Source organism: Indicator indicator, chromosome 1, assembly GCF_027791375.1.
Source record: "Indicator indicator isolate 239-I01 chromosome 1, UM_Iind_1.1, whole genome shotgun sequence".
Lineage (NCBI taxonomy): Eukaryota > Metazoa > Chordata > Aves > Piciformes > Indicatoridae > Indicator > Indicator indicator.
The window spans coordinates 117,575,557-117,588,915 of record NC_072010.1 but is presented as its reverse complement, the minus strand read 5'-3'; the positions used below and the strand labels follow the sequence as shown (position 1 = coordinate 117,588,915).

Genomic DNA, 13,359 nt, shown 5'->3' with positions numbered 1-13,359 from the left:
TAGCATACTGCTGTACACATACAGATAGTATTTTGACTAAAACAGCTTTTTCTTTCATTTTAGATGCCAGTGGATCATTTTCCAGAAAAGGCTTCTTAGCTAAACTCTGCTTTGCCTCTGCAGACTGCAGTCAGCGTGGCCACAAAAAAAGGCAAATCTACTGAAGGTCTGAGCTGTGCTGCAACCTGTGCAATGTCCACAGAGGAAGTCCTGCTGGGGGGGGGGCTGTGATGGGCACGCCAGAGAGCCCTTGGTGCCCAACATCAGCAGTGCCAGTGCGAGCAGGCTTCAGGCTGTAGACAAGACGCCCTGGCAGGCAGGCAGACAGGCAGACAGGCAGGCAGGGCATCCATGCATGCCACCTCTCCACATATATGGTCCCAGCTGGATTTCAGTGTAGCCACCATGTCTGTTTGGCAGATGCAGCATTTCTCTAAACCAGAATAACCTTAGGGCTTATGTTTTCTCAAAGACTTTTTGTCTCACTTTTCAGTACTGCTGGTGGTCAAACTTTCACTTTTCTTTTGCTGCAACTGAAATGAAAAGCAAAGCAGGATTAATACTCACACAGTGCTGCTTTCACAGTGCTGCTGCTGCTGTGAACTTACCACTCCTGCACAGAGCATGTGCATCATTTCTCGGTAAAGAACAGGCAGGGGCTTGGTGTATTACAGAGGCACCTTTCCACCCAAACAGCTGAGGGTGTACATCCCAAGTAAACAGCAGTCTTTCTCATTATCTGCCATGCTAGGCACTCGAATTATTAAATAACTCCTTGTGTTTCAGGATATTTCTGACTTTGGGCAGCTCTTGTTTTCCTAAAACCCCTTGTGCCAATATGACATAATTAAAGCTCCATCAGTTTGTATAAAAATTCTGTTTTGATGGCTTCTGAAAATCTCAGCTTAAAAGATGAATAGGGCTCAGAAAGTCAGATTTGATGGTCTTCTTCCTTCCTTTGAGATCCTCTCTAAACTGATGAATGTCTAAAAGACTTTCTTCTTTATAACTAAGTGTCCTCAACACGTGCTCTTTAATTAACCAGTCTTAGTAACACAGAATCACAGAATAACAGAATGTTAAGGGCTGGAAGGGACTTTGAAAGATCACCCAGTCCAACTCCCACTGCCAGAGCAGGATCACCTATACCAGACCACACAGGACTTGTGCTGCTGATGGGCTTTTCCTACAAAACACCTGGGAGGACGTAGGAGCTACACCAGAGAGCTACTATTCTCCTCACCCAGCCAGGGACGATCACATGAATGAACTTTAATCAAATAATATCAGTGCTCTAGGGCACTTCCCAATTTATTTTAATGATGGAGTGACTGATAATATCCTGTCTCTATGATAAATGTGTCCATGTCAGAAAACCTCTACATTATGGTATCATTTGAACTGGTTTTGTTGCCTGGCTCAGCGTGGAAAAGAAACACTTCAATAGGTATGCAAGGAAGACATGCAAGGAAGGCGTGCAGGCCCATTGTCACAGGCTGCAGGGTGCTGCAGGAGCTGCTCCAGCACACCAGCTGCTGCACTGTGGGCACAGGGGACCTGCTCCCAGTACCTGGGCCCTGGTCTCCGCTCTGCCTGGCTCCTTAGCTGTAATGCATTCATGGCCAGAGATAGCAACTGTGGTTACATGTATATCCTGCCTTCCCTAAGCTAAGGGTCAACATGAGAGAAACTCTGGATGTGGAGATCTCCGCTCAGTCTGGGCCATAAAATGGCTTCATTGGTTATGTGTTTAATCCTACTGGGTGCTGTGTATGAGAGAGTAACTCCTCATAAAACTTCAAACACACCCTTGATAACAGATACATGAGTGGAAATTTCTACTCAGAAAAATAAACTTATGCACTGCTACATCAGTGCCTTGAACTGCCTAACCTCAAGGACGTTTTGTTGCAATCTAGCCCAGGCTAACTCCTTCATCGGGGAAGGTAGCTCTCTCCAGGAAGAAGTGTTTGCTAGCGTGTTCAGGTGGTTATCTCTGGGTTTTGTCTCCATGTCCCTGCCTTGGAAGCTGCTCCCTCCCAGTGGGTGTACTTGCGTGGTGGCTGCTGGACTTTGCAAGGACACACTCTTGCGCGTGTTTACTGCCTGTGGTACATGACTCTCACCAGCCAGGTATAATGAATGTGTTTCTCACGACAATGATTATGCCATAGGCATTCCTACTATTTCAGAATGAAGTTGCTATTAAGTTATAATGTTTGACTCATTCAATCATAATATTTGCTTTATCAAAGAGATATTTAGAACTCACCTCTTTCATAGCATCATCGATCTGTTTTAACTCCTCATAGCGATCCCTGGATTCCCAAAGGGGCTGGAGCATCACCTCCTCCACTTCTGGGAAGAGCTAGGTGAAAACAAGAACATCAACATTTCCTTTTATATTCATTCACTTGTACCTGCTAGAAATGGGGTGAAAGGCAGGGTGTGAACTGTACATCCCTATTTCCCTGGCTTACTAAACACCTGTTGGAGCAAACAAGGAAGCTCTTTATGTCTCCTCTTTTGCTTGTGGCCTTGAGTGACTTACCTTTGTTACTGTTTCGAACATGGGGATGAGAACAAACTTCAGGAAGCCAATCTGTGCTGTCGGCTTGGTCACTTTATCGCGGTCCATGAATGGAGCCACTGGAAGCCCTTCAGATTTTTCTCGGTCGCTCTGGAACAAACCCAGAGTTAATCAATATTAATCTAGGCTAGAAGCCTGTGATGTGTGGTAAGGTACCAAGCAGGTCACTAGCTAAAGAACAGGAGACTTTGGATACAGATCTCAGTGGTATTTGAAGATAGCACAGAGTAGCAATATGCTTCCACTATGTGAATGCTTTGTTGTGAGTATGCATCTCAATAAAGAGCGCTCCCTTCAGTTGCACCTGCACAGGGCTGGCATGAAAGCATTCACCTCCAGGCTTATAGGACAATTAGGCCACCTGTTTCCCTTTGCAAATCCATGGGACTTGTGAAGTAAGATGTTTCTGAGTATTCAGAAAAGTGGTAATGGCTTTTGTTGCTTTGTAAGAGAACATCTTTGATTTCCTCATCATTCTCCAGAGAGTGCTTATTTTCAGGTATTCAATCAGAAATTACATATCCTTCTTTATTAGTGATTAAAACTAGTTTCAGCTAGCTAGGTCAAATGGGAACAAATTCATTGACTGCAGTGAGTGGAACATCTTCCTTATGAGGAGAGGCTGAGGGAGCTGGGTCTCTTTAGCTTGGAGAAGAGGAGACTAAGGAGTGACCTCATTAATATTATAAATATGTAAAGGGTGAGTGCCAAGAGGATGGATCCAGGCTCTGCTCAGTGATGCCCAATGACAGGACAAGGGGAAATGGATGGAAGCTGAGGGACAGGAAGTTCCATGGAAACATGTGGAAGAATTTTTTCATTCTGAGGCTAACAGAACACTGGAACAGGCTGCCCAGGGAGGTTGTGGAGTCTCCCTCTCTGGAGCTATTCAAGATCCACCTGGATGTGCTCCTGTGTGATCTGGCATAGGTGATCCTGCTCTGGCAGGGGGTGGACTAGATGATCTTTTGACATCCCTCCTAACCTCTAACACTCTGTGATTCTGTGATACCAAGCTACGTGCCTGACCACATAGCTCCCTGTTTCTTTGTGAGTTCAAAGGCAAAGAGGTTACACACTTCACATGCAAATTAGATATGCTGCAGCAGACTGTATCTTTTGCTAGGTGACCAAAACGAATAAGGCACACAGACACTGCAATTTTGAGTAAAAAGCTGCAGATGCAGTCAGCAAGGAGTGTTTCTGACACATCATCAGAGGTGTCTGTGTCTTGTGAGAAGCATTCCTCAGCAGACATCCTATCAAGGTATAAACAAAATGCATAAGAAAGCTCTGGCATCTCATCCTCAGAGCATCCTCAGAGTATGTCTTCTGAGAATTCCACTGCTGCTGCATGCGCTTGGGAGCTCATATGCTAGAGACAGCTGAGTGCTGCTCTTCAGGCATCCTTTTTTTAAGCTATCAGAAACTGTGTCCAGATGGGAGTCCAGTGAGGAACAACGGAGCTTAAAATTTGGCTTTCACACCTCAGCAAGTTGTCTGCTTTCTCTTTAGGCAGATGTTCAGACAGAGTGAAATTTATCTAAACTAGTTCCTGTGTGATATTTGATGTTTTTTACTTGACAACTTACTCTTGCCACTGCTCTTGTCCTCAAAAATTATATATACGTCAAACTTGCAAGGCCATCACTTTACAGAGAACAAGCTTCAATATGATAGCACTAGGATTTCTAAGCTGCTATTGTCTTTCACCTGCAAATTACAGTCAGTTGCATTCACTTGCTTTCTGAACAGCTTTTCTTGCTGTCACCTTCTCACGCTTTCTGTCAAAGAAGCCTTTCCATCCTAGAGGCAAATTGGGCTGTCAGACAGCAGAGCACCTGTAGCAGAGATGGATTCAGGAAGAGCAGCATTTTGTGCAGTTGCATCTCTCCCTTATTCTTACCTGCATAAAATATTCCTCTAGTAAGCAATCTACCCAGGGCTCTGCTACTTCCATTGGGCGGACTTCATTGGAGATATCACAGCATTTTATCAGAACCATCTTCAGCTGAAAGAGGAAAATACTTTACTACTGCAGTCTTATTGCCAGCCCTTTTTCCCTTATCCAGAACCTGTGTCTTTATAATGCAGGGGGAGGTAGTGTATTTTCAAACAGAAAGGACAGTAGGTCTTAAATGATCTGGATTATTTTCCATTCTCTCAGTTACCCTGTCTATATCCTCTCTCTGTGTCAGTTTCCCTCTCTGTAGCACTGCAATGTGTCACAGTGGGACATGATCTTATCCGCTGCATGGAGAGATTCAGCTACAAATGACCATGAAGTTGTTTATGGAGCACTCAGAGGCGGTGGGGAAGCTTCCTTGGGCATCAAAGATGATCGGATTATGAAGTATAGAAGACTAGAGTTTGTACTTTTGTAGATGCTTTTTACCCCTCAGTAATGGATAACAAGAATTTGTATCCTGACAGAGTAATTGCTAATTTTATTATTTCTTGATGAGAATCCAGGATTTCTAAAGCTGGAATAATCTATTTTACACAGAGCACTTCCGAATTTTACTTCTTTGTGGGGGGGGCAGAGGATGTAAGAAGGATTTGGGTTTGATAATGTATATTGGTTCTTGGGTTTTATACAAACAAATGTTAATCTACAAGCTTTCAAACTATGCACAGAAAATGAACAATCAAAAAAGCCTCCTTACGCATGTCGTGTGTTCTTCATTGGAGTAATCAAAATTTTCCATTTTTTCCTTGAAAGAGTCCAGTATTTCTGCATGTCTCGCCATGTCTGTAGCCAGGATTAATGTAATTATCCCCTAGCAAAGAAAACATGTTCATGCATTAACTTGACATTCTTTAAAAAGTCTGCTGTTGCAGAGCCAAGTCCTCAGACCCCTTACGTTGTTGACATTGAAAGGGCAAGTTTCTGACTTGAAACTGCCAAGCAAACTGGAAGAGAGTTATAAAGAATTCATGGTATAAAGATCATGGTCGAATCAATTTTTAACACTGGTGTAATATTCCTGAGTTATTGAGGGTTTTCCTTTCTGATTGACCAATTGTGGAAAAACAAAGTGTACTTCAGGATGTTAAAAAACACACTGTGTTTGCCAAGATCCACTTTTGGCTCCTTGGAAAGTACTATAGGTTTTGCTGCTGACTCTGAGTGACCCTAGGAAGAGACAAAGAGCAGTAGAAGTGGATGTCCTCTATGCTCATTCTCCTCGGGCTAAGGGCTGCACAGATGCAGCCAATGTGTTAGGAACTCTATATCCTCCTGCTAGGCAGAGTTTATGATGGGAAAGCCTGTAGTTAATTTAAAGCTGTGGATTTTCATGCAGATGTATCCATTTGGGACTCATGCCTGCTTCCCACGCTCTAGCAGAATCACTAACTTCAGCCAGACTGGTATCTGAGCCCTTACACTGGTCTGCTTTTTCATTTGGCGTATAGGGAAGGTGCAACATGGCAACTAATACTGAATTTTGGCCTTTAGTGTTCTAATGGGCATTGTAGCATTGTTCACTGTCTGAGAGATAACTGTGATGACTCCTAGTCCACCAGAGTCTCTTCCACAACAGTACAAGAGCTCTGCTGTTGTTTTTTCCTGTTTTGAAGCCCCTCTTAAAATTAATGCAATGTCCTCTTAAAGCATAAACTTCTGCCTTGAGAGATCAAAATTTTCCCAGTCAAAGCTAACCTGTTTTCTCTCTAGACCATATTCACATATATATATATGTACATACATATATACGAGTATGTATGTACGTATGTACCTATGTATACACCGCCAAAAGAGAGGGTTTAAAAGTCAGGATATACTAATTATTTCTCAGCAAGACATTCCAGGGAGTGCTGTTACAGAAATTTTCCAAGAGTTCCTCTTGGATCCTTTCAGTGTGAGGGGCTTTTTGAGTCCTTTCCTCTGGGGAGAATGATTCACTCGCATTGTACAGCAGGGAACTAGAGCGCATGCTTACATCTTCAGGAACAGTCTGCAGAACACAGATGGGAGCAGCATTCATACCTGTCTTATCTGTTTGAATTGGTCCTGGTTGACATTGGAGAAAATGTTGTATTCTGGCTGAGAAATGATCTGAAAAGCCACAGCACAGTGGTGGTTCTCCAATGGGGAGATGTCATTGTAGCGTACCGCAAGCTCTGTTCGTGCATTTATCTGATAGCTGACATGAAGAAAATCAGTGAGAACTCCTGCAGACATGCACCAACTGTTCGAAACCCTGCTGCTTACTTTTATTTGCATTCTTTTCAATACTTACTTCATTAGCTGCAGTTTGGGTTTTGATTGTTAATACTAAATCAGATTTTTAGAGGAGATATATATTACTTCAATGTCTTCTCAGGCACGATTTCCCTGTACGTTCTTGGTGGTTTTGGTGGTTTTTTTTTTTAATTTTGTTTGTTTTAATATATTTTATTTTATGAAGTCTGCATATCTTAAAATGACATAGAACAAGCACAGAAGGAATTGTCTGGGCTTCATTCAATTCCCACTAGTGTTGATGGGAAGATTCTCACTGATCCCAGTCAGAATTGGATTCTGCCCTTATTTAATGAATGGCTACAAATAAATTAGATTCTCTCTCTCTCTTTTTCACACACACATGAGTACAGACAGAAGTGTCCAGAGGCCAACAATTCTAATTTCCTTATGTGATAATAATCAGAATAATATGCACTTCAGGACTGACAATTAATGAAATAATGTGTAAGCTGAATCTCCCTTTGCATTTAAGTGTAATAATTCCATTTCAGCTGATGGAGCTGTAATCTCAGCTGTAAAATATTTTACCTTGTTTCTCAGGTGTGGAGGAAAGTAGAATGGAAATCAGAAAAGAAACACTTTCCTAGCAACCCCAACCCAGACCTGAGTTTTCTACATGAAGCTCTGCTTTGGTCCACATGTGAATGAACAGGAGGGCACTGGGGGAAGGTCCAGCTCAAACTGTGAGAAGGAAAACTTAATCCACTAATAATAGCAGCTGCTGTTGCCTTCCCAGTATATTTGAAGGGGAGAGAAAGCAAGAGAAAGGCTTACGTATTGTTGTAGCCTGGATGGTCCAAGTCATGGCATACTGCTGCAGTCATGAGAATCAAGATGTCAATTTGGGGAAACTTCTCCTGTAAAACAGAAAATATTAACATAGTATTATGATTTCTACCTCCCCTATCCCCATACAAATCTGAGCAAAAGGAAATATTTTTCCATAGATCAATTCACTGCACTCAAGAAAGAGAATCCTGCCATCCCTTTCACTACAAATGACTCAGATTTGCCTTTGTTGCATTAAATAACAGCAGCTCCAAGGAGGCACTGAGATATTGGCATAGTCTCCTGTTCATTTAAGCATCCTGATTAGTTAAGGGAAGGCTGGAAGATAGCTTTGTTGCCACTATGTTCTACATTAATTTAAGTTATGAAAAGAGGGAGGAAAAGGAAGTATTGTGTTCCCACAGCTTCTGAATAGGATGAACTTCCATTTAAGCAAGCTTTTCTTCATTTTCTTCATATTTTCTTCATTTCTCTTATTGTCAAGAAAATAGACTTAAGCCAGTAACGAGATGTTTAACTATGGGGAAGAAAGGAAGGGGTTTAACAGAATAAAACTGATTTGTATAGAAGAGAAATTAATATATAAACACAGGTTATCCAGCCAATGAAAATAAGCAATGCCTATAATTCTGGACAAAGTACAGGTCAGATTTGAATCTTGCATACAGTACATGCAAGACATTATTTGCCGTAGCCCACCCAGGTGCAAACAAGCATCTGGGAAAAAACCTTTTGTGGGAACATTTTTTGTATCACAGCTGAAGACCATATCCACAGACTATAATTCAGGAGGCTTCTGGATCTGATTTGCAGATATTTCATGCAGAGCGTCAGAAGTTCTTCAGTGTACAATTCTGGGATATCCAAGAGGTGGAGGTAGCTTCCTAGCAGACTCAGAAAGCTGTGCAGGTTCTTGGGGTCTGGGGTGGGATGACTGGGTGAGCAGTCAGACGTGGAAACACAACACCTCTCCTCAAGTGAGCTACTGCAAGTGCAGCTACTGGGAAGCTCATCACTTGCTAGAAAGATGGTGACCTGTTTTGCAAGAAAGGTGGTGCAGGTGTCATTGTGCTCAGTGGATGAACATGTGCTTCATGATGGAAATGAAGTGATCCTATTGAGGTGGGGGTCATACCTGGAGATTGCAGAGTGAGATCATGCTGTACATCATCTGGGTCACGCAGAAGCAGTGTCGGAAATTATGAAAGGGGTTGTTTCTGTAATTGTCGTGAATGCACAGCTGCAGAGAGAGGGAATGAAGCAGTCAGAGAGGGGAGAGCTCTTTCTTTATTAAAAAATCATTACACACATTTGCCAACCTCCCTGGAAGCACTGTATAGCCCTACAGGAGCCCCGTGGAGCCCAGTGTTATCCTCTGCTAGGACAGAGTGACAGCACAAAGCTCTCTGACACTCTCTTGTCTTCCTGGGGGAGGGTGAGAGATTACTACCTTTCAAGAATTTGTCAGCCCACGAAGCTCATAGTAACTTCTTTCTCCATACCAGCTATCAATGAATAAACACTCCAGCACAGCTGCAAGTGTGTCTCAATCTTGAGATAGTGCTCTGCTCTCATTCTGAATTTGTATTTCAGCCTGTGCAGTGGTTAAATGGTGACTTTAGGGTGTGTAAAGTACTCAAAGTACATCCCCGTTCCCCTCCCTCGCTGAATGTAAATTACAGTTTTGAAATCTTCAAGGCTGAAATGCAGTTATTATTTCATTTGCAAATGCTCAGAGGTGACATTTTGGGAGGTGTTGCTTGGCACAGTGAAGATGTGAAGGCACGTGCACTAGCATACCTTTGTGGATTTCCAGCACTAGGTAGCATGGGAGAGATTTAGCCATATAGGCATAAGGCACTGATTTTTTTGTGTTGTTTAACTTTCTACAGATCCTGGGTATCTCTGTGCCCTTGTTACAAATGCAAGCTAAAGCTTGTCTTTCCACATGTGTTTGCTGTGGTCAGCCAGGCCAGCTGAGTGAAGCTAGCACAGCTGGGTTAACACATGTCACAGGCATTCTTCCAGTGCACCGGATAGTTGTTGGTATCCTGTCCTGCACAAAACAGCCAAGCATCAGCAGCACTGCTGGACCCCTTCTGCTGAATCCTCTATAGCCTGGACCCTAGAGAGTTTTTATGCACATGCTTCAGTTACTGGACCTGAATTAATGACACTGATGGAATTTGTGTCCCCTTCTCCAGCTAAATAGTGAATTTACTTCAAGAGTCCTCAAGCCCCATCAGGATCCCTTTGACCAGGGATATAAGTTTTAGGAAGCCTCAATGCTCTGAATGAGGTCAAGAGAACTGAGGGTTCTCAATGCTTACACAATGTCTGTGGACTTCATTGCAAAAGCTATTCCTACTATTTTGCAGCAAGGACTTTAGAAGTGTGTTACATTATTTTAAAATTAATAACTAATGGCGTAATACAGTTGACAGTCAGGTACATAGGTGGTGAGCAGTATCTCACAGCCTCCACATAGACACCATAGTCATATCCTGTCACTATACAACACTGCATGGATGTAATATATACATCCAGCAGTGGAGCCCAAAGCATCCCAGAGGACTCCTGACTCAGAACATTGAAGGGCTATATTAGTCACTTTTTCCTCCCCTTTCTGGAACATTTCTGTAGCCATTGGATATGGGAGATAGAAAGCAAGCATCTGCATGATTTGGCTTCTTCTTGGGGCTTTAAAGAATCATCTCTTTTTCTGCAAAGCTGGTGTTTTACCTTTCTAGAAAATATATAATAAACTCCCCTCACTCAGAGCAATGCTGCCATGAATGCTAGTGGTAACAAATTGCTTGGAGATAGAAGCTAACAAGAAGCTGCCTGCAGTACTATGTGGGGGTGGCATGTTGATGTGTGTTGACATATCACCTTGTGTTCCCATGTTTTCAGGCTGTGAGACAGGAGGAGGAAATTTTCTGTGTTATCTACACTGTGCTAGCCTTGACTGTATTGAGTTTCATTCCAGCTCTTCTGTTCAGCTGCTTTCTAAGATCAGTAATATTGAGCTTTTCGTTTGCCTTCTTTGGGGAGTGATTTCCTAGGTGTTGGTCATTTTTTCTCTCTCCTTTAATGTAGTCATACCATTTTTCTGAAAAGACTTAACCAGTCCTAGGCATAAATTCCAGGTAAGCCTTTTGGCTTCTCTGGAGACAACAGCTCATTTTATCTCTTATCCCAGTCACTGATCAGCCTAATGCCTTGTTTGCTTCAGCCAGAAGCAGCACACCACGCAGTGACTGTCCCTACCTGGTGTGTGCTGGTGCTCAGGTGCTTTTTGCTCTTGCTATACTTTGATGTGATGAATCCAGTGGTTGCTTTGTGTTTTCTAGTCACCTACTAAATTAGTGAAATTCGTTCAGGCCATCCTGGGAGTATACATCAAGCACATAAACCAATTCCTTCTATTCTGTCCATACTCTTCAGGTAATTAAGAGATTAGTGAGATATAATGCTTTGTTACAGGAATCATAGGAAACATCTGTACAATGAACTTCACATCATGATATTTTCAGTTACTGTTTCAATCCATTTATCAGTTAGAGATCTAAGTTGTACAAACCGTCATTTAGGATCACAGAATATATCTGGTTGGGAAAGACCACAAAGATCACCCAGTCCAATCCTCGACCCAGCACTGAAGGGTCCACTCTAAACCATGTTCCTAAGTTCCAGGTCCATATGCTGCTTAAACACCTCCAGGGATGGTGACTCCAACACTGCCCTGGGCAGACCACTCCAGTGTTTGAGAACCCTTTCAGTGAAGAAGCATCTCCTACTATATAGCCTAAACATCCCTTGTCTCAGCTTGTAACCATTTCCTCTAGTCCTGTTGCTTGTCATCAGGCAGAAGAGACTGGCCCCCTCCTCACTCCAGCCTCCCTTCAGGTAGTTGTAGAGAGCAATGAGGTCTCCTCTCAGACTCCTCTTCACTAGACTGGACAACCCCAGCACCCTCAGATGCTCCTCGTAATTCATGTGCTCCAGACGCATTATTCAGGGTATCCCTAGATCCTATTTAAACAATGTATAATATATTTACTGTTCTCCAGTCCTCTAGAAATATGATGGGTATTTCTGAAAAAGCCAATACATTCTTCAGCTTTTTAGCAAATTCTTTCTTATGCTTTCCCTTGGACCTGTTAATCTTGGGTTTTAATTACTCTCATGTTTCTTCTTTAAACATCTTGCTTTTGGTATGATCTCATCATTACCACGTCTTGCACCTCTGCAACATTCTGAAGATTCAAGACCACGGAAAAAAAATGTTATTTAACTCCCTAACAATTCCTTTTACTTCCTGTCTCACTCTTTTACTCCTTGTGATTTAGGATATCTAAATGACTATAGCATATACGAGATTTTTTGGATTTATCTGAAGACATGCTTCTTGTCTCCCTTTAGAGTAGGTAAAAACAGCATTCACCAGAAATTAAGTGCTTTCAGTAACAGAAAACTCAGCAAACAAATGTGAAACTGTCATCTGTTACCACAAGAATGTAAACATTTGCTGAAGTGCTTAGATTTTAAGAATTTGTATAGATTGACTGTTTTCAGGTGGATTATCATGTGAGTAGAGCTAATCCCATGACTAAATGCTTTGTTTATTGAGTTTTAAATTAGGAAAAGTCACAAATATTAGGAATTTTAAACACTTACCAACCACCTCTTTAACGTGATAGGATTAATGTTGAAGTCTTTTACCAACCCAAGGTCATGGTACATATGTTCCAAACAACTCAGCATCTGCAGCCAGGAACAGACAGGTTGTTGGCTTGGTAAGTATCACATTACTTTATAATACATTGCAGTGTGAATTTCCTCCTTGCAAAGCTCTCTTATTAAGATGAAAGAAAGATATTCAGAGATTGCAAAAGGGGAGACACAAAGGTTCTGAAAGCTTTTTGCAGTAGACTAGATTGCTGTAGACTTCATAGGTTTTGTGCAGGGCTTTGAATCACACCAGCTCTCTTAAGTAACTGTGATTCATGGGTATCGTGGCAATTCCTTCTCACAAAAAAAGTATTGCCATTTCTCTGGTTCAGCTGGGGTATTTTCTAATGCTTAGTGAAATCAGTGGGAATTTTTTTCACTGACTCCAAATGGATCAGGCTTTAACTGTAAAGAAAATGGCAGTAGAAAATAGACACTCTTAAAGAAATATTTGTTCTAGGTAAGTGTCAGTATCCTCTTTATGATTTTTTGCTGAGTTCCTTAATCCACTGTCTTGGATTGCTTGTTTAACACCATGGAATACCAGCAGGTTTATCACCATCCACTCCCATGGATGGATCTCACTAGCTGAAATGCAAAGGCAGGCTCATCTTTTGAGACAAAATCTGCTCAGCGGTAAGAAGGTGGATGCAGATAGTTTAGCACTACCACTTCTGGTTAATCTTCCAGGTTTAAAAATATTCTAAAAGAAAAGTATTGATAATTGTATGTGCCTGGGTACTTAACAGCCACCACCAGTCAGAAATTTACAGACTTCAAGGAGTTCAGGAGTTTATGTATTTCCATTCCCATTTCTGAAGACAAAATATGCAGGGGATGAAATTTAGTCATTGCATTACATACAGTTCTTAGACTGTAGCCTGATCCAATATTCTAACATGATGAGTGTAATATCACAGATGTGGCCTTGGAGAGATTTTTAATTAGGTTTCTGTTATTTAGGCTCTTTAAAGCTCCCCAGAAAATTATTTAATCT

General features: G+C 41.9%; 1 protein-coding gene across 3 annotated transcripts in view; it reads right to left on the bottom strand.

The window, feature by feature from the left end:
• Positions 1 to 461: 461 nt before the first annotated feature.
• Positions 462 to 13,359, bottom strand: part of PDE9A (phosphodiesterase 9A) — a 50,628-nt gene continuing 37,730 nt past the window's right edge. For all 3 annotated transcript variants that reach the window (XM_054399391.1, XM_054399399.1, XM_054399408.1), the window contains 9 exons: positions 12,309 to 12,395; positions 8,764 to 8,868; positions 7,614 to 7,696; positions 6,582 to 6,738; positions 5,257 to 5,370; positions 4,497 to 4,601; positions 2,552 to 2,680; positions 2,273 to 2,368; positions 462 to 533 (listed from right to left, as the gene is read on the bottom strand). In XM_054399391.1, the coding sequence (XP_054255366.1) occupies positions 483 to 533; positions 2,273 to 2,368; positions 2,552 to 2,680; positions 4,497 to 4,601; positions 5,257 to 5,370; positions 6,582 to 6,738; positions 7,614 to 7,696; positions 8,764 to 8,868; positions 12,309 to 12,395 (927 nt within the window). In that variant the 3' untranslated portion in view covers positions 462 to 482. The remainder of the gene's footprint in view (positions 534 to 2,272; positions 2,369 to 2,551; positions 2,681 to 4,496; positions 4,602 to 5,256; positions 5,371 to 6,581; positions 6,739 to 7,613; positions 7,697 to 8,763; positions 8,869 to 12,308; positions 12,396 to 13,359) is intronic.